At 42.7% G+C, this 20,349-nt stretch overlaps 1 protein-coding gene across 3 annotated transcripts in view; it reads right to left on the bottom strand.

Annotated features, from left to right (window-relative positions):
- The window catches only part of LOC138787106 (uncharacterized), an 82,628-nt gene that overhangs the window by 24,595 nt on the left and 37,684 nt on the right, over positions 1–20,349 (bottom strand). For all 3 annotated transcript variants that reach the window (XM_069964247.1, XM_069964246.1, XM_069964245.1), the window contains exons 9-13: positions 19,020–19,174; positions 16,391–16,468; positions 12,486–12,675; positions 10,493–10,620; positions 4,214–4,330 (exon numbers count right to left, since the gene is read on the bottom strand). In XM_069964247.1, the coding sequence (XP_069820348.1) occupies positions 4,214–4,330; positions 10,493–10,620; positions 12,486–12,675; positions 16,391–16,468; positions 19,020–19,174 (668 nt within the window). The remainder of the gene's footprint in view (positions 1–4,213; positions 4,331–10,492; positions 10,621–12,485; positions 12,676–16,390; positions 16,469–19,019; positions 19,175–20,349) is intronic.

Below are 20,349 nucleotides of genomic sequence, written 5' to 3'. Positions count from 1 at the left end.
CGCGACGTTTCGGAGGACAGGCTCCTCCTTCCTCATGCGCGAGGACGTACAGGTGAGGAACGCCTATAAACTTGAACAAAGATCACATGATCCAACATTACCTGGATCATCTAAGGTGATTTACCAAATTTCTATATACAAAACTATTTATAATGCACATAGTCAAGACGCATGATGCATGATGGAAGAGAATGCTAGAATGTGTTAGATCCACGCATACATATTAAAGAAACGCTCTGAAGCTGCATACTTCATTCAGTCCAATAGGACTGAGAGTCTCCAGCTTCAGAATCCACCATGTTTCCCTCCGGAGTAATCGCTTGCGATTCTCCTCCACATCGCTACATAACTCAAGTTGTTCCAATATTTGCCATCTGAGATCACATACATTGTGACGATTTTCAAAAAAATGGCGTGCCACTGTGGTTTCTCCGAATTCCTTTGTGTCCTTCTTATCCTTACTGTCACTGAACTTCCTAATTGCTGACTTGTGTTCATTCAGACGTATTTTAATTTGTCTGCTTGTTTGGCCAACATAGCCTAGCCCACATGGGCATTTCAGCAGATAGATTAAATTTCTGTCATTACATGTGAAAAATCCTCTTACATCTATTTTTATCCCCTTGCTTGGGTGGTAGATCGTGTCACCTTTAATTATGTTATGGCAGTGCTGACAATTCATGCACGCAAATGTGCCTTTTCTGCTAGATGCCAGAAAGGTCTGTCTATTTTGTTTCTTTTTCTGTATGTCACTTTTAACCAATAGATTCCCTATTGCCGTATTTTTCTTATACCCGAAAATGGGACGTTCTTTAAAAATTCTACCATACTGGGGGTCGCTAGCCAGCAAGCCCCAGTGTTTTAATATGGAACTTTTAATCAAATTCGCATGTCTATCATATGTCGAGCTAAATAATAGCCTATTCTCCATCCTATTTTCCTTCTTCTTTTGTTTTCTCACGTCACTTCTTTTCATTTTTCTAACTTCTCTTTCTACTGGTTTTAATTCTCGTTCTCTATACCCTCTCCGTGTGAATTTGTGTTTAAGTGTTTTTGCGTTTTTTTGATATTCACTTTCTGTACTCGAAATCCTTTTAGCACGGATAAATTGCGATTTAGGAAGACTTTTAAACACATGTGGAGCATGATGACTGCTACGGAACAGAGTATTGTTCCTATCCGTGGGTTTCGAGTATAAAGTGGTATCAAAACCATTCTCATTTTTCTGCACTTCAACGTCTAAAAAATGAATCACACTACAATGATATTCAAGTGTGAATTGTATAGAAGGATGACAGGCATTCAGCCTAGAGACAAATTGTACCAAAGCACTCTCACTTTCTGTCCAGAACAGGCACACATCGTCCACATAACGAACCCATGTGGACGATGCGGGCATGCGCATGAGCACACATGCGCATGAGGAAGGAGGAGCCTGTCCTCCGAAACGTCCGCCGCGAGGTTGGATGGTTTGGACTGAGAGTGGAACACGCCAGCCTGTGAGCATCTGAATTTGTCCTGTACGAGATACCGATTCAAGAAAAATAAATGAACGCAAAGTCTGCATCTGTGTGAGTACTCTCCTTGATTTCGCGGAGTGAACACGGTAAAGCTGCAACTTTAAGGTATTTCTCGCACACTAGACACATCTCTCTAAAAAGTATTGCTGAGTCGGTCAACCCATCCGCTGAAAAGATCTATAAAAGACTGTGCACAGTCTGGGCCCAGGCTCTGCAGAACCTGGTTAAAGCCCAAGAAAGTTCTAAAAGACAATCTGATAAAAGACGCATATCTGGTCCAGAGTACAAGGTGGGAGATAAGGTATGGCTCTCGACCAGAAATTTGAAATTAAGAACGCCATCCAGTAAACTATCACCCAAATTTATCGGTCCCTATGTTATTCTTAAGGTCATCAATCCTGTTTCTTTTAAGCTGCAATTGCCTAAAAGTATGAAGATCTATGATGTATTCCACAAATCACTGTTGAAGAAATATGTTAACCCGGTGTTGCCTTCGGTCCTCCCTGCTCCCTTGGTTGTTCAAGGAGAGCTGGAATACGAAGTAGAGAGAATTCTGGATTCTCGTTGGGTCCAGAGTTCTTTGCAGTACCTGGTTCATTGGAGGGGATTTGGTCCTGAAGAGCGCACTTGGGTCGCAAGTAGGGACATGCATGCGCCGCGTCTGGTTCGACAATTTCATTTATGTAACCCTCTCAAGCCTGGTCCTTTGATTAAGGGTCCTGAGGCCCCTCATAAAAGGGGGGGTAATGTTAGGAACTCACCTGCCAGCGCTCCTGCGGCGTCCTCCTCGGTCCCGGCTGCTTCTGTCGGCGCTAGGATCCTGCGCCGAGGCAGCCGGCCGAGCCGGGTGACGTCACGGAGACCCGACGGCGTCCCTGGTAACCAGGGACGCTGCGGCTCCGCGTCACTCCTGCCGGCCGTCCAGCCTCTGCAGCTGAACTGCATCAGGCTCAGGCTGAGGGGCGGATTGCTCCGCCACTCGGTCTGGCGCAGACCAGCTGCTAAGTATCAGGAATCAGGGGGTCGGACCAATGGTGTACTGGTCCGGCCTCCTGACCCAGTATAAAGTGTCATCACTACCAGCTCTCTTTGCTGGTTATTAGTTGTCCTGATCCCAGCTCTCCAGTTCCCTGTTCCCTGCGTTGTTCTACTATTCTGTCTTGCCTGGATTCTGACCTTTTGCCTGTTCCCTGACTATCTTCTTCTCCCTGATTTTGGTACTGCGTTTGCTCGTCTGGTTCTGACTCGGCTAGTTGACTTTTCTGCATTGTGTTTGTCTGTCTGTCTGCGTTTGATGTTTTGCACGTATTTAGCGTAGGGATTGTCTTCGTGGTTGTCTGCGACCGCCTAGGGTCGGCCGAGGCAAGTAGGCAGGTGACAGCGGGTGGGGTCTAATTCAGGGCCCACTGTCTTGTGTCTCCTGTCTCAACCATAGCCCGTGACAACAATGAAGTCACTGTACTGCGGACCGGCTCTTTATATGTGCGCTCAGCCGATCAGCCAATCAGCTGAGCGCACATATAATTCTAAATGTTTCTTCTAATAATGCTATTGTGATAACATAATTAGAAGAAACATTTGATGTTTTAATTAAAGTAAAGTGATGATTAGTACAGAAAGCTCTATTGCCGGCAATATGAATTAACGGCTTACTGGAGCTTCCTGTACTAATTAATATTTAATTAATAAAACACATTTTCGTTGTAATAAAATCAGTTTCGTTGTTCAATAATTTAATTTAAACGAATCCATCATTGTGCAATTAAATATACTGTCAAAAAATAAATATATATATAAATATACATTTATTTATATATATATTTATTTTAACAGTATATTTAATTGCACAATGATGGATTCGTTAGAATTAAATTATTGAACAACGAAAGGGACTTTATTACAAAGAAAATGTGTTTTATTAATTTAATATATTAACTATTAGAGGCATCGGCATTCGGCATCATTGCCGGCTATTTTTGAAGTACTCCGTACGGACCGCCTGTCAATCCACGGCCGTCAATTTTCACATTTCCAGCCGCAAAAAATGGTCTTGTTCATTTTTTACGGGTCCGTTTACGATAGATTCATACATAGTGTGCACTGTGCAGCTGTATATCTTATACTTTCCAGCGTACGCATGAACCGGAAAAATCCGGCCGATGATTTACCGCCCGCAATACAGCCGCACAGATACATAGTGTGAACCTAGCCTAAGGGTAGCCATAGACTGCAGATCTGTATGTGATCCGTATAACAGCTAGCTTGTTGAAATATCATCACAGAAGATCATAAAGACCTTTAGTATATTCGCCTGCATTACGTTTCATGCAGTAGACAGTAGTAGGCACAGACTGCCCCTTGCCTTCAGAACCCCTTTGCAGCAGCAGAGGTTGCACGTTACTTCAGCACCTGTGCACATTACAGCCAGGCAGTCTGTTTACCGCTGGCTACACAATATACACTGGCTATACAACAATACTTTCTGACATTCTGCTGACACCCAGGAATATGGTTTACTAATGTTACAGCTCCCATAAAAAAAAAAAAATGATGGCCCCTGGGAAAGAAAGAAAACTGATTTGGATTTACAGGAACTTCTGGCCATGGCTCCACAGATGTACTTTGATGGCTGTCTGAGTTCCTGTACCGCGTATATATATGTAAACACAGATAAGCTGGTATAAAAACCTTACCCGCGTTTTCCTGTACCAGTTGAGCTAAGATCAAGATACTGGAGCTGTTGGCAGCTTCTTGCTATTGCTTGAATACCGATATCTGACACCTTTTTACATCCACTTAAGTCCAGATACCTGAATTGAAAGATGAAAAATAAGCAAGTCTTGCTTCATAACATTCAGGGGAATTCATCAAGTGTTTACCAATGGTGCAAAAATGGGTCACAAATATTTGCACAATCGTTTCACTGTGAGTGCCCCACATGTAAGCATTTTTGTGGCTGGTAAATATCATTTACTTAGGAACGTCACCAAATGTTGCACTTTTTTACTTCAACACACTGTGGTAATGATGGGCACCAAAAGCCTAGTTAAAGGGGTATTCTCATCTCAGCTAATAGATACTGGTTATACTTGTGGGGCTCATAAAGTTAATACATTCATTTAGAAAACTTGCCTCCTTCTCCCAATATGCCGCTCTTTACCTCTCATTGTTACATCTACATTATAGCTACATATACATCAGCCAGACCACTGTTTTTAGAGCAGAGTGGTGGTCTGTAACCTAGGCAAAGCGCTGTCAACAAGGAGAAGGAGACACGTTTGCTAAATGAATGTACAGTGGTGCCTTGGATTACCAGCATAATTCGTTCTGGGACTGTGCTTGTAATCCAAATCCACTCTTAAACCGAAGACAATTTTCCCATAAGAAATCATTGAAATCCAAATAATTGGTTCCACACCCCAAAAATAATGATTTTTTTATTCTGAATAACATGTAGAACAGATGAAACAAACATTTATAAACAGCTGAATATGTTATATTATAAGTTACTGTACAGTATAGCAAACAGCATGTGGAGTATAATGTACAGTAAGTCAACCTCTCAAAGAAAAAAAGCATATGCACAAAAAATGGTAGCACATCACAAAAATCTTTATTATAACACTGACATAGATACAAAAATACCACATAAATATATCAATATACAGGAGTAGTAAAATGAGGGAGACAACACCCCAAATACTGCTCTACATTAAAAACACTGAAATGTCACCATAAGTCCTGCTAGCGTTCCAGCAGGGACTAATCTACCACTCTGACTCTGGACTGTATGTACAATAACAGAAATCCAACATCTCTACCCAGACAGAGACCCAGTAAAACAAAATATAACCACAAATGATTGACATCCCTGAGGAAGCCGCTAGACGGCGGAGCGTGTGGGGTGATTTCTTATCCCATCTGACTCTCATTCTGTTGGACTGTATATGGTGATCTTTTCCTATTTTTTTCTATTCTCCATCATTTGTGGTTTTATTTTGTTTTACCGGGTCTCCCATCCTCTCCATTCCTGCCATAATGTGCCTGCACTTACACTCAGCCATTTACACTGCTGTACATAAAGTTTCTGTCCTCCTGCACAGCTCTGTGATTCTCACTTCCTGATTGGTCCATGCTGCCCCCCCCTTCCCCATTGCTGTCATGTGACCAGCCCTGACAGCAGCCCTGTTTCTTTGTTCTAGCTTGTTGTACTACACTACTGTATTATGAGGATCTGCAGTTCCATCCCGTATCTACAAACTGCTGCTGTTTTTTTAGGTTTATGCACTTACTATACATTATATTCCACATTCTGATTGTTATACTGTACCAGGGGCGTAACTAGAAATGGCTGGGCCCCATAGCAAACTTTTGATTGGGGCCCCCCTTACCTGTATGTAAGGAGCAAAAATCATTACCAAAATTATCATACATTATTAACATATATATCACCGTCACATAAATCAAATCCTGTATACAGAGACCAATATAACTAATAATACCAGTATACAAGGAGCAACTATTACCACCACACCATGACCACTAACATCACCACCATACTGTTACCACCAAATCCAGTATAGTAAGATGAATAGTACAAACAGTACCAGTTTACAAGGGACAAATATTACCACCATATACTGACTAATACCACCACTCTACTACTGAATAAGATCCACTGTACAAAGACCAATATTACCTTATACAGTGACCATATAGAGAAGTACCAGCTCTACCCAGGCTCTGCCCACCATAAGTGACCACAGTGCAGTTAGAGCCAATGACTCACAGGAGACGTCTTCTTTGAGTGAATCACAGGGGGCTTCTACTCCGATCGTCAATGCCCACTTTTCCTCTTCTTCTCCATCCGGCCCGGGCCATCATGAGGACTTCTCTCAATAACGAGTCCTCCATGTAGGATCTGCCAGACAAACATTTTAGGCTCCTCACTCTTGCACCATCATCATCCTCCATATCTATAATGCTTTGACTGTGCCCTCATATAGTGGTAAGTCCCCTCTGTATCCATAGAGTAGTTAGACCCCTCTATGCCCCTATATAGTGGTCAGGCCCCTCTCTGTGCATCTGTATAGTAGTTAGGCCTCCCTGTGCAGGTAACCCTCCTAGTAGCTGGATGTGACACTGTCGGCTACAGCTACTCGCAGGCCACAGGCCTAATGCAGCTACAAGAGAGAGTGACAGCGGCTATCTACTCTATGGGTACTTTCACACATACAGTATTGCAATGGATTTCATGCTGTGAGTTCTGCAGTGAAATCTGCTGCGATACTCTGTAGTGTCATTCGTTATGGCTATACAGTCTCGCAGCGGATTTTCATTCTGCTGCGAGAATGTGGCCCCTTCCCACCTAACCCATCAGCTGTCCGGCTAATACATTACCTGTCCCTGTCCGCACTCCCACCTGCTTCTCTGGCGTCCTGCTCAGCCAATCCGTGGCTGCGACCGGTCACCACACTAACTGACTCAGCAGGACGCCAGGGAGCCAGAGAAGGGAAATCTGCTACGATGCGATACATGTGAAGGCAGCTACCGCTGCAAAACAGCGACTCTCTGGGAATCGGGATTGTACAGTGGGGGCTGCAACTGAATATGGACCATGTGAGTGGCTATGGGCCCCCTGGGAGTCTTGGATGACCACCTATACCGCCCATATTACAGTATAATCCACCAATATATACACATACCCACACACAACACACTTTACATATATTGTACTATCACACAGAAAGACACATGACATAAATATATAATATATGCACAAATCCATACTGTACAAACAGGCAGATATACACAAGTATGCACACACACACACACACACACAGATACAAACACATGCAGATTACACATAGATCCAAAATACATGTATACACACAGATATGCACATGACAGGATAAACAAATATGCCAAATATATATGTAATCTGCATGTGCTTGTATCTGTACCTCCACTAACACACAAACACATAACATAGATGCAGAAACACACACATTATACAGATACAAACACAGTCACACATACATACACTTATTATACACTTATACCCAGTCATACATACACTTATACACATACACAGTCATGCATACACTTATCATACACACATACATACAATCATACATACTGTATGTATGACTGTATGTGTGTATGATAACGGTATGTATGACTGTGACTGTGTATGTATGTAACATACACTTATACACACATACACAGTCACACATACACTTATTATACACACATTACACATATAGACCAATGTGAACACAGTCACACATACACTTACTTTTTATACATGAGGCTGGGGGGTCCAACTTATGAAGTGTCTGCTCCAGGCCCGGTCTGTGCAGCCTGCAGCCCCTCCCCCTCAGCACCGACTGCAGAGATAGGCACCGGAGGGAACAGACCTCATTGCTGGACGGGAGGGGGAGGCAGGAGAGGGGGCCACAGCCTCTTCCTGTCACCTGTGAGAGGGCACACCCGGTGACAGCTGCTGAGGAGGGAGACGATTCATGGGGGTGAGGGGGTTCTGCAGCCTGTCCACAGAGAGTGCAGGGGGAGCGGGTGTGTCCTGCTGATGCAAGAGCCCAAAAGAATCATCAGCAACTCTCATCCCCTTCCCCTGCACTCTCTGTATACCAGGCTCTACCAAGTTCACTGAAGTGTGTGGGAGGCAGCGCCGGGCCCCTGATGGTGTCCCCTGCAGGAGTGATTGGCAGGGTCCGGAGCCACTGGCTCCTGACCCTGTCAGATACAGCCGTACATTGGAACTGTGACCGCTCATCAAGAGCGCTCACAGAGAAAGCCCCATATCCTTTGAAAGCATTTGCAGCACCTGGAACGCCCGCTCGCCGGCCGGGTGCTGCAAATGACAGCTCAGGGGGCCTGGTCCATTACAGGATCGGACGCCGGGCCCCCTGATGCGCCGGGCCCCATAGCAACGGCTACGGCTGCTATGGCGGTAGTTCCGCCACTGTACTGTACTGTAACTGATAATATCATGTATTAAACTGTTTCTCATTGTTTATTTCATCTGTTCTACATGTTATTCAGAATAAAAAATCATTATTTTGGTGGTGTGCAACCAATTGTCGGCATATAAGTGATTTCTTAAAGTGTCAAGCTAGGTTTACACTGCGTTTTTGCAATCCGTTTTTGCAATCCGTTTTTTGCAAAAAAAAAAAATGGGTGCATTTTTGTGCATCCGCTTTAATCCGTTTTTCTATTGACTTCCATTGTAAAAAAAAAAAAAAACGGATCAAAACAGATCTGTTTTTTTTATTTACGGACACAAAAACGTAGCTGACACTACTTTTGATCCTTTTTTCTTACAATGGAAGTTAATGGAAAAACGGATCAAAACGGATGCACAAAAATGCATCTGTCTTTTTCATCCGTTTTTTGCAAAAAAACGGATGAAAAAAACGGATTAAAAAAAAACGCAGTGTGAACCTAGCCTTACTGTTGTTATAACTCTCAAAATCTTAATCAACAGTAAATGTGATTTAACGCAAGTTTGCAATTTACATTCATTATTTATTTTTTAGTTATGGAAAACACGGCACTTCCTGTTTTCTGACTATTTTGTTCTAAAAAAACAGGAAACAGTCAGAAAACAGGAAGTCCAGTGTTTCCCAGGCCATCTGAGTGCTCACAGAGAGAAGGCAGTCATGTGATTGATGGACACATTGAGCCGTGACTCTCTGTTCTGGCCAGGATTCCTGTCTTTAGTCCATTTTTTTCAACCAGCACATGTCAGAACATCTGCCGTCAGGAGACTGGACCTGGATTTCTGGTAAGTTCAGCTTTGTTTTACAGCAACAACAACAAAAATAATGTATGTATATTGCAAACTTTCTTCATTTCACATCTACTGTTGGTTTACACTTCTGCTGGATTCACACTACGTATATTTCAGTCAGTATTGTGATCCTCATATTGCAACCAAAACCAGGAGTGGATTAAAAACACAGAAAGGCTCTGTTCACATAATGTTGAAATCGAGTGGATGGGCCGCCATTTAATGGCAAATATTTGCTGTTGTTTTAAAACAACGGCTGTTATATTGAAATAATGGCAGTTATTTACTGTTATATGGCGGCCATCCACTCAATTTCAACAGTGTGTGAACAGATCCTTTCTGTGTTTTTAATCCACTCCTGGTTTTGGTTGCAATATGAGGACCACAATACTGACTGAAATATACGTAGTGTGAACGCAGCCTTAAAGTGTCACTGTCATTATAACTTTCAAAATCTAAATCAACAGGAGATGTGAAAAAAGATGTGAAATAAAGCAAGTTTGCAATATACATTCATTTGTTTTTTTGTTGTTATCATGCCGTAAAACAAAGCTGAACTTACCAGAAATCCAGGTCCAGTCTTCTGAAGGCAGATTTTCTGACTTGTGCTGGTTGAAAAAAAACAGACTAAACACAGGAATTCCGGCCAGTACAGAGAGACAGGGCTCAATATGTCTATCAGTCACATGACTGCCTTCTCTCTGTAAACGCTTAGATGACCTGGGATACACAGGACTTCCTGTTTTCTGAGAAAAAAAAGAGTCAGAAAAATGAATGTAAGTTGCAAACTTGCTTTATAGGAGTTTGGAGACTGGACCCGGATTTCTGGTAAGTTCGGCTTTGTTTTACAGCATGATAACAACAAAAAACTAATGAATGTATATTGCAAACTTGCTTTATATCACATCTACTGTTGATTTAGATTTAGATTTTGAAAGTTATAACGACAGGCACACTTTAAGTATTAAATAATGTTGTTAAACACTGTGCAAGCCCTTGTCAGATATGCCATTTGTATACTGTGTACTGTACTATTTCCTTCTTTAAGTAGTAAGCATATTCTAGAGCAAACATTCTGTTCCTGTAGATCCAGAAACATTTTTAAATAAAATCTTAAATATTCTGAATGCGCAGTACACGAATACATTGTTCTCCTTACTTGATTGTAGTGCGGTAAGTGCTGATTTCTACCAGGCTGACATCTGTCACTTGTAGGCAGCAACTAAGAGTCAGATTCTCCAGCTTTGAGCATTGTTTTACAATATGATGTACTGCACGATCCCTTACCTACAAAGCAAAGCAGAGTAATGGGGAAGGTGAACAACATCTTCTAACCGATAGTTATATTTTATTAATAGGGATCATGCACATTTCTCAAGAAGTATTCCAATAAGATAGAACTAAAAGCACAGTAAATGCTTCAACAAGTCAGTTTCTGAAAACTGAACGGGCAGACACAACTTAAAGTGTACCTGTCGTTTTGAAAAACTTTTGACATGTCATAGTGTATAGATCTGTACCGATTGTGAGAAACAGCCAGGAGAGGACCTTGCTAAGTAGGATCCTCTCACGGCTCTGTGTCATGCAATCAGTTGGGCTCCGTCTGATTGCCTATGTAAGTCTATGGAGCCCGAATGATATGACATGACACAAAGAGGGGAGCGGACGTGCTGCACCAATGGAGTCGCGTCCCAGAGGGGAGGGGAGACCGTCACACTGGGGGCTGACGGGCCCGCCTCCAGTACTTTATGCCCAGCCAGTGCTCGGTAATAGACTGGCGGTGGCGGTTAACAAAAAGGACCACAGCGTTAGCATCCTCGCGCCAGAGCCAGTCTGTTCATGGTAAAAACAAAAAAATGTACCTAGTAGTACATTCACTTTAAGGGTGGGTTCACACGTTACGGACCCCCAGAAGATTTCATGCTGCGAGTTTGCAGCGAAATCCACTGCAGATCCCTTCACTGTCACTTTCAATACGGAATTGTCATCCCGCTGCGAGTATGTAAAAGGCAGACCCCTTAATCCCCCACAGCGCGATGCATACATTACCGGGTCTACACTCCTGCTTTCTTCGGGGGCTCCTGGTGTCTGGACGTCCCGCTCAGCCAATCAGTATGCTACCCTACTGCAGCCTCTGATTGGCTGAGCGGGCCATCCAGACGCCAGAAGCCCCCAAAGCAAGCAGGAGCACGGACCGGGTAATGTATGCACCGGGCCATGGGGGGGTTAAGGGATCTGCCTTCTACATACTCGCAGCGGGATGACATTTATCGTAATCATATTGAAAGTGACAGTGAAGGGATCTGCAGCGGATTTCACTACAAACTCGCAGTGTGAAATCTGCTGGGGATCCGTTACTTGTGAACCCACCCTAAGACTATGTTCACTCATAAAAAACATAACAGAAAAATATGGCTGTATGCTCCATTGAAATCAATTGGAAATTGTACGTCAGTGCACACCGTATAGAATAACAGTTGTAATTATTTATGACATCACAATAATGAAAATACTCATTATTTTTGAAAGTGGTGGAAAAGTGTCTAAAATGCAGAATAAGGCTATGTTCACAAAACGTAAAACTATGGCCGTAGTTCTCGCCGCAGAACTACGGCCGTAGTTTTACGTTGTGTGACATAGCCTTATGTTGAATGGGATCCCGGCCGGAGCGTACACACATCGTACACGCTCCGGCTGGGAGCCCATGCGTCGCCGGAACAAAACTGACAGGTCAGTTTTCTGCAGCCGGAATTCAGTGAATTCCGGCTTCGGCCGCTCGCTTCACTGTGAGCTATGGTAAGCTCTGATGCGGGCGTGCGCTGTTGCGCCCGCATCAGAGCTCTGCGGCCGGAACGATCATCCGGCCGGTACTTAAGTACCCGCCGAGATGATCCTGCTAGAGACCGGCCGTTGCGTGACCCAGACGGGGTCACGGAACGGCCGGTCTCATACATAGTGTGATTATAGCCTAAATGTGGAGAAAAGTCCTGTGTGCCATTTTTTTCAGCAGAGACACATTAGTAAATTTGGGCCATTGTTTTAGTTTCACTCAAATTGATAGCACTATTTTGATATTTGTTACTGCGTGTGAGCATAGACTAATGCTATGGATATGGAAATAAATACTACATGGAATGAAAGAGAAATCTTACCACACTGAGGCCTGTCAAATTCAGTGTGGTGATCTTGTGTAAATTAGATCCAATTTTTGCCAGGAACACATCATTTGCTTTTGGAATTTTACCAATATTCAGGTTCTCCAGGTGTACACATTCTGTGGCCACAGAGATCAAGCATTTAGCTGTAAGGGCATGGCAGCCAAATATTTCTAATTTGATAAGACTGCAAAACACAAAAACAGAGATTAATCCCAAGCTTTTCAGAAATACTTTTTTTCATGTTTTATTGATTTCGAATATCTCTTATCTGCAGCTTATTCACCTCATTGCTTCTGTATTATTTTATATTTGCAAATTGTATATAACTACAATTGTATCTGAATTCACAAGCACTACTTTCACCAGGTAGGCACTAGTAAGGCTCCATGAGTAAAAATGGCGGAATTCCGACAGCCTCCATGTCATACTGGCAGTCTATGAAAGGCTCGCGTGCCTCCTCTTTCCGTGCGGAAGAATGGACATGTCAATTCTTCCGCATAGAGAGAGGAGGAGCGTGAGCCTCCCATAGACTGCCAGTACGACAGGGAGTCTGGCAGGATTCCACGGCAGAATTCAGTTTTACTCTGTGTTAACAGAGCCTCTTATAGAAAGAACTATTGATCACTCCAGTAAACATTTAAAGGGTTTAAATGTTTAAATTTATCTGAATTCATCTAAATGTGTTTTTTTATGACATCCACTTATACTGAAATGTAACATTACTAAGATATAACACAGAGGATACCCTACTGGAATAAAAAGATTTATACTGTGCACAAAGTATATTGCTTTATCAATACTAAAATACATTTCATCTGTAGCCTTTGATGTAGTTTTACTATTTGGTTGACTATCTGAACTATTCACTAATCCCTAGGTGAGTGACAGGCAGAGAGGCCTGTTACTGGCACCTCGACCTGTCAATCAACCTGTCTAGCGCGCTGACAGTGAGAGTGTGGTGACTAGACACAAACGGGGGGGGGGAGGCGCTCAAATGACTACCTGCTGCCCCTCTCCCTGCTGTGCGACGTGGGATTAAACTTAATTTTCTCCGGTATAAAGCAGATGCTGCAGCCGCGGCCGGTGCGTGCCGGGAGCAGCACAGGAGCCTTATACAGTGCTCTAGCGAAAAAAATCTGTTGGGCTGATAGTTCCCTTCAATGCATTAATAAACAATGTCTGTGATAAAGTTAACATAAATGTACAATAAATGATTTATCTAATAACAATCAGTATATGATTGCCCATCATGCAAAAATATCTTCTGAGTAACAGAATAAGTTCATTCTAAGGACCCAGAGAAACGACATGTCTTACTCGTGTACTCTGTGTAGAAAACTATTCACTGAAAGAACATGAAGCACCGAAGAGATAGACACCAAGTGAAGAGCACTTGTCTTCAAAAAGAATGAAGAGCAGTACAAGTACATTGAAGACGAAATGTAAAAACAAATCAAGTAATCAATGTGCCCTTTATATAAGAGGCAGTCTGAATCTTTGGTAAAGAGACTTATCTTGTAGAACTGACAACTAGTATAAATGTCCTGAATTTTTGGTTAAAGGGGAACTCCATTGCTTACCTATCTAACCCAATTTTGAAACTACCAAAAATTGATTTGTGTTTGGGGCTTTTGTTCTGTATTGTGTTTCTGTATTTCCTGGTTGAGCAGTTGAACACAGTACTACAGGTTCCAGAATGCAATGCTTTCCCTCAACTGTTCACCACAGTCCCCCTCCCTGCCCATTCCCCTCCCAAATCTGTTGCAGAACATCTAGGCTGTGTTCACACATGGCAGTTTCATTGTGTTGCTGAATTATTTGCAGTACTTTATCATTTCATTGTCGTCCCACCCACACAGCACACTGTTACTACCTACAACCGATACCGATATTGGAATAAAGTAAGGAACTTTTTAAATTAAATTTCTTTTTTCTTTTCATCTCCGAACACATATATTTTATCTTTAAAGGTTGAGCCCCACAATAAGGACTTTATCCCATATTATCTTACATGGGATATAATGTTTATGCCTCATTTTTTGTCCAGCTGGGATTGGCAATGACGGCTCTAATCCTCTCTGCCATTTAGCATCATTCAATTGTGTTACTGCATTCATTTTTGTGAAGACACAGTGAAGAGGCAGAAAAGTTGCAGCAACTTCTTCTGGCCGGTCAGAGATGGTGAATCACTCAGGGGATTGGGGGATCCAGCCGAGCCTCCTGGGACATCACGCCCTGCCCCCTGCCTGCATCATTAGCCTGTGCCCAGCAAACACACACAATGTGAGACAGAGGCATGGAATATTTGTCTCCTAAGGGGGAATAACAGAAGGAGCAGGAGACAATGTGAATTGGCACAGAGGCCAGTTTTTTTTCATTCCTGGATGTCAGTCAGCTACCAGTGTGGCAGAACCGCACAGATATGGTAATACATTGTATAGACACATCTATATAACTTTTAATGTACTATTAGTAGAAAAAAATGTTTTCCTTATGTGGAGTTCCCTTTTAAAGGGGTTATCCAGTGCTTATCCATGTAAAAAAAAACATGTAAAAACATGGCCACTTTCCCCCTACTGTTGTCTCCAGTTTGGGTGGGGTTTTGAAACTCAGTTCCATGGAAGTAAATGGAGCTTAATTGCAAACTGCACCTGAACTGGAGACAAGAGTAGGGAGAAAAGTGGCCATGTTTTTGTAGCGCTGGATAACCCCTTTAAGGGTATGTTCACACACACATTGGAGTTTCATTGCATTGATGCAATAAAGGGTGGCTGGACAACAATTAAATGATTAATTACTGCAATAATATGATCAATTACTGCAATTAAATGATGCATTTACACTACATTCTCATTGCATCACTACATATGTAAACATGGCCTCCATTGTGAAAGTTTATAAGTAAATGAACATTAAAGATTGAATATTTACTGTTTTAGTGCATGTAGTTGGCATATACAACACAAACCTCACCAGAAGAAGCCTCTTTAAGAGGATTACCCACAATAAAGGCAAAATATTTATATTACTGATTTGCACTTTTTATATGATTATAGTCACTTTTTATATTATTTTATTTTTTTCATGCCCCCAGTGAAATATAAGACATTCTCAACTGTTGTGGCTCATGCTTTATCCAAAGTTATCCACATTCAACAATTGCTCTATCTTATACCTGAATGCTTAGGGCTCTATTACACGGAGCGCTAATCGGCTGAATCAGGCCGATTCTGCTGATTATCGCTCCCTGTAATGGGGACAATGATAGAGACAATGATTTTTTCTTTAGGTCCAGACCTAAATTCATTGGGCAACAGGCACGCATCGCTACGTGTAATGGTGATGCACGGCTGATGGATGGTGACTGTTTAAAAAAAAAAAAAAAATCCTACATACCTGTCCATGCTCCCTGACATCCTGTTAGCTTTCTACGCTCCTGACACTGAAGTGACAGGCCATTCAGCCAATCACGGAGAGAGCGCCACAGCACTGTCCGAGTGATTGGCTGAGCGGCCTGTGACTTGACACAGTGCCAGGAGCCGGCTGAAGTTAGCAGGACATTAGGGAACATAGACAGGTATGTAGGAGTTTATCTTTTTAAAAGGGCTACACGGACATCGTTAACAATGTCCGGCCAGCCCTTGCTGCCTCATTATCGGGCTGTGTATGAGCTCAGAAACCGAACGCTGATCTAGGAGATCTGCACTTGCATACAGAGAGTCATTGGGCCCTGTAATAGGACCTTTATACAGGTACGTTCATGAGCATGTGATTGACAAAGCATTGTGAAGGCTTATCAAATAAACCTTGATCTCACTCAGCTCAGGGCCCTATCTCACCTCACCTTCCAGCAAGGTGAACCCCTTTTAGGACCAAAAACTCTTTTAGTTTATTCTTACCTTTTTGAATGCTTTTTCAGAAGAGCAGTGACGGCATTATCTGTGATATTACAGCCATTCATCGACAGACTCTGGAGGCTAAATGAACAAAAAATAAAAGAAACAAATTTATGCATAGCTATAATAATAATAATAATAATAATAATAATAATAATGGTATATATTTACAAGCATAGGCTATGTTCACACAACGTTTTTTTCTGCTCCTTTTAAAGTGACATCCGTTATTTTGAGTCTAAAATAACGGACTTCATTTAACTGTCTGGCCTCCCCTTAGGACAATAACGGCTGTTGGTACATTATTTTAGTTTGGGGTTACTAGTTGGCCTTTGGATGCGGCTTAATTGAAAAGTCCATTGATTTTAATAGCAAAAACGGAGAAAGAATGGTGGAAAAACAAAAACTGTGTGTGAACTACTAATAAAAAATGTCCGCTGTTTGCAAAGACATAAAAAAAAAAATGATCATGTTCATTATTTTGACGTCCGCGGTAAAAACGTCCGTTACTCAATGCATTGTGTGCATTGGACGTCCGTCTTTCCATTGACTTCAATGCATTGCCATAGCAGTCGGTTAAATCGTGGCAAAAACTGACGTTATTTTAAATATCAAAATCTTCCACCTTTTCTCTATTTTTGACATTGTGTGAACATAGCCATATACTGTAAGTAATATACAGGAAATGAATACAACATACGTTGTTAAGAATGCAAAGTATCATTGTACAATTGCTAGATATGAATAATTTTTTTAATTTATTTAGGGAAGCCGGTGCCACGGTCCGTTTTTCGCACCGCGGCCGGTTCCCGTGCACATCGCCGTTCTATGCACCGGAACCAGCCGTTGCTCAAGCACTGGAGGTAGGCCGGGCCGCCCCCAGTGGGAGGGAATTCCCTCCCCTCTATGAGGCGGCTCCATTAGAATGAATGGGAATTCCCTCCCACTGTGGGGGGCCCGGCCTACCTCTAGTGCTTGAGCACCAGCCGGTTCCGGTGCATAGAACGGTGCCATACACAGGAACCGGGCCGCAGTCTGAAAAACGGACCGCGGCACCGGCTTCCCATTGACGGCGCCGTTCGATCCGTCAGTTCAGATTAAAGAGGATGTACCTGGTGGTACATCCTCTTTAATAATCGTACCCAGAGAGTGGTAGTCAATGATTCCTACTTCGAATGGTCCCCGGTAAAAAGTGGTGTACCCCAAGGGTCAGTACTGGGCCCTCTTCTGTTTAACTTATTTATTAATGATATTGAGAATGGAATTAACAGCAATGTTTCTATCTTTGCAGATGACACCAAGCTTTGTAGTACAGTACAGTCTATGGAGGATGTGCAGATGTTACAGGTTGACTTAGACACACTGAGTGTTTGGGCGTCCACTTGGCAAATGAGGTTCAATGTGGATAAATGTAAAGTTATGCACCTGGGTATTAATAACCCGCATGCATCATATGTCCTGGGGGGAGTTACTCTGGGAGAGTCGCTGATAGAGAAGGATCTGGGTGTACTTGTAGATAATAGACTACAGAACAGCACACAATGTCAATCAGCTGCTTCTAAGGCCAGCAGGATATTGTCATGCATTAAAACAGGCATGGACTCTCGGGACAGGGATATAATATTACCGTTTTATAAAGCTTTGGTGCGGCCTCATCTGGAGTATGCTGTCCAGTTTTGGAACCCGATTCATAAAAAGGATGTTCTAGAGCTGGAAAGGGTACAAAGACGGGCAACTAAACTAATAAGGGGAATGGAGCATCTTAGTTATGAGGAGAGATTAAAAGAATTACATTTGTTTAGTCTGGAGAAGAGACGTTTAAGGGGAGATATGATTAATTTATTTGAATATATATAAATGGCCCCTACAAGAAATATGGGGAAAAGATGTTCCAGGTAAAACCCCCTCAAAGGACAAGGGGGCACTGCCTCCTCCACGAGAAAAAAAGTTTCAATCTCCGGAGGCGACAAGCCTTCTTTACCATGAGAACTGTGAATCTGTGGAACAGTCTACCACAGGATCTGGTCACAGCAACAACAGTAGAGGGCTTCAAAACAGGCCTAGACAAGTTCTTAGAGCAAAATAATATAAATGCACATGTATAGAACCTATCACCCCTCCCCCTTCCCTGTATCCATCCCCTCCTTGGTTGAACTTGATGGACATGTGTCTTTTTTCAACCGTATTAACTATGTACTGTAACTATGTTAACTATGAAATACCTCTCCCTGTGCCCACGGTAAGCAGCGGGACTGGCCGCAGGACACCCACCGCAAGGCATTTCCGCCTGGCCTGTCCCGGCTGATGGACTGGGTGCTCAGCCAACAAGTGACTGGGTGAGCGTCCTGCCCCAGTCACTGACTGGCTGAGCGGCCAGTCCATCAGCCTGGTTGTGACATTTAGAGACCCCGAAGCCCAGCCGGGGTCCGGCGACCAGTTCTGCCACTCAGCACGGGCACAGGGAGAGGTAAGTTAGTACGTGTAATCAATTTCTTTCATGCCCCTGTCGGCTGCAGGATTTTATTGTCGGCCGGACTTCTCATTTAACTAAGATACTAACATTACATTTCTATATCCTTTTCTATATCTTCTTAATGGTTACTACTGTATTTGATGTTGCAGAGTTACGTACCATGCACAGGCCTGTACAAGAGTAATGATGCCATTATCCGTGGCCCCAGTCCAGCTTATATCCACTGATGTTAGTCGAGGGCAGTGGTTACTGGCATACAACAAAACGGTGTCCCCTTTAAATATCTCTCCACTGCAGTTTGTAATATTCAGCCTCTGTGTGAAGAGAATGTAACCATTAATACTCATATATTTCATGATATAATATAATGATTATTAACCCACCTACATAAGGCATTATATAAGCTGTAATCTTATAAACATTCTAGTCCGTGTTCATACAAGTACTTTGCCATCTTGGAGGACTTTTTATAAGTGTGAAATCTAGGAGTAGATGTTTTGGTTAAAATTACTAGGAAACTACATACAAGAACTGAAGAGATAAAATAATAGCACAAAACTATTTGGGGAGTTAACAGTGTGAACTTGCAGGAGCTGTATTCCTAAAATCGTTACCTGTCATCTAAGTGATGTAGATGCTCGGTAATACTTTTTTTTATCTTAACTTTGCTTTTATGCATTTGTAAAAACCATGCTGTATGTGTACTGAAAATATATGTATATAACTCTGTATCATTGCAGGACTACTGACAGTGATATCTACAAGAGTAGTTAGGCTTCAAAGAGATCTTGTCCATCATTTTGGGATGCTAAACCACCAGCATATCTTTATGGAGCTGGGGTTTAGGGTCCCAAAACTGTCTCTATTTAGCCCATTTGGTTCTGCTATCTCAAAGTATTTTTCTTTCACGTCAACTTGTTTTAGAAAGTTACATAGATTTTTAATTTACTTTTATTTAAAAATCTCAAGTCTTCCCAGACTTATCAGCTGCTGTATGTCCTGCAGGAAATGGTGTTTTCTTTTCAGTCTGACACAGTGCTCTCTGCTGACATCTCTGGCTGAGACAGAAACTGTCCAGACCAGTAGCAAATCCCCATAGAAAACCTTTCCTGCTTTGGACAGGTCCTGTCTCGACACAGAGTGCTGACAGAACACTTGGAAAAAATGTGTCTTATTTTGATCTCAGACGATAGCAACTAGGGATGGTCCGAACCTGCCGAGGTTCAGGTTCGTACGAACCCGGACTCTCGGCAATGATTCCCGCTGCCTTAAACCTCCGTGCAGCGGGTGGATACAGCGGGAAGACCGCCAGGAAAACTGGGATACAGCCTATGGCTGTGACTGTATCCCAGTTTTCCAGGTGGTCCTCTCACTGTATCCACCCTCTGCACGGAGGTTTAAGACAGCGGGAATCATTGCCGAGTGTCCGGGTTCGTACGAACCTGAACCTTGGCAGGTTCGGACCATCCCTAATAGCAACCAATCACAG

The sequence above is a fragment of the Dendropsophus ebraccatus genome, chromosome 3 (genome assembly GCF_027789765.1).
Source record: "Dendropsophus ebraccatus isolate aDenEbr1 chromosome 3, aDenEbr1.pat, whole genome shotgun sequence".
NCBI lineage: Eukaryota > Metazoa > Chordata > Amphibia > Anura > Hylidae > Dendropsophus > Dendropsophus ebraccatus.
The sequence above is the reverse complement of the archived record's forward strand: the minus strand, read 5'-3'. Positions and strand labels throughout refer to the sequence as shown.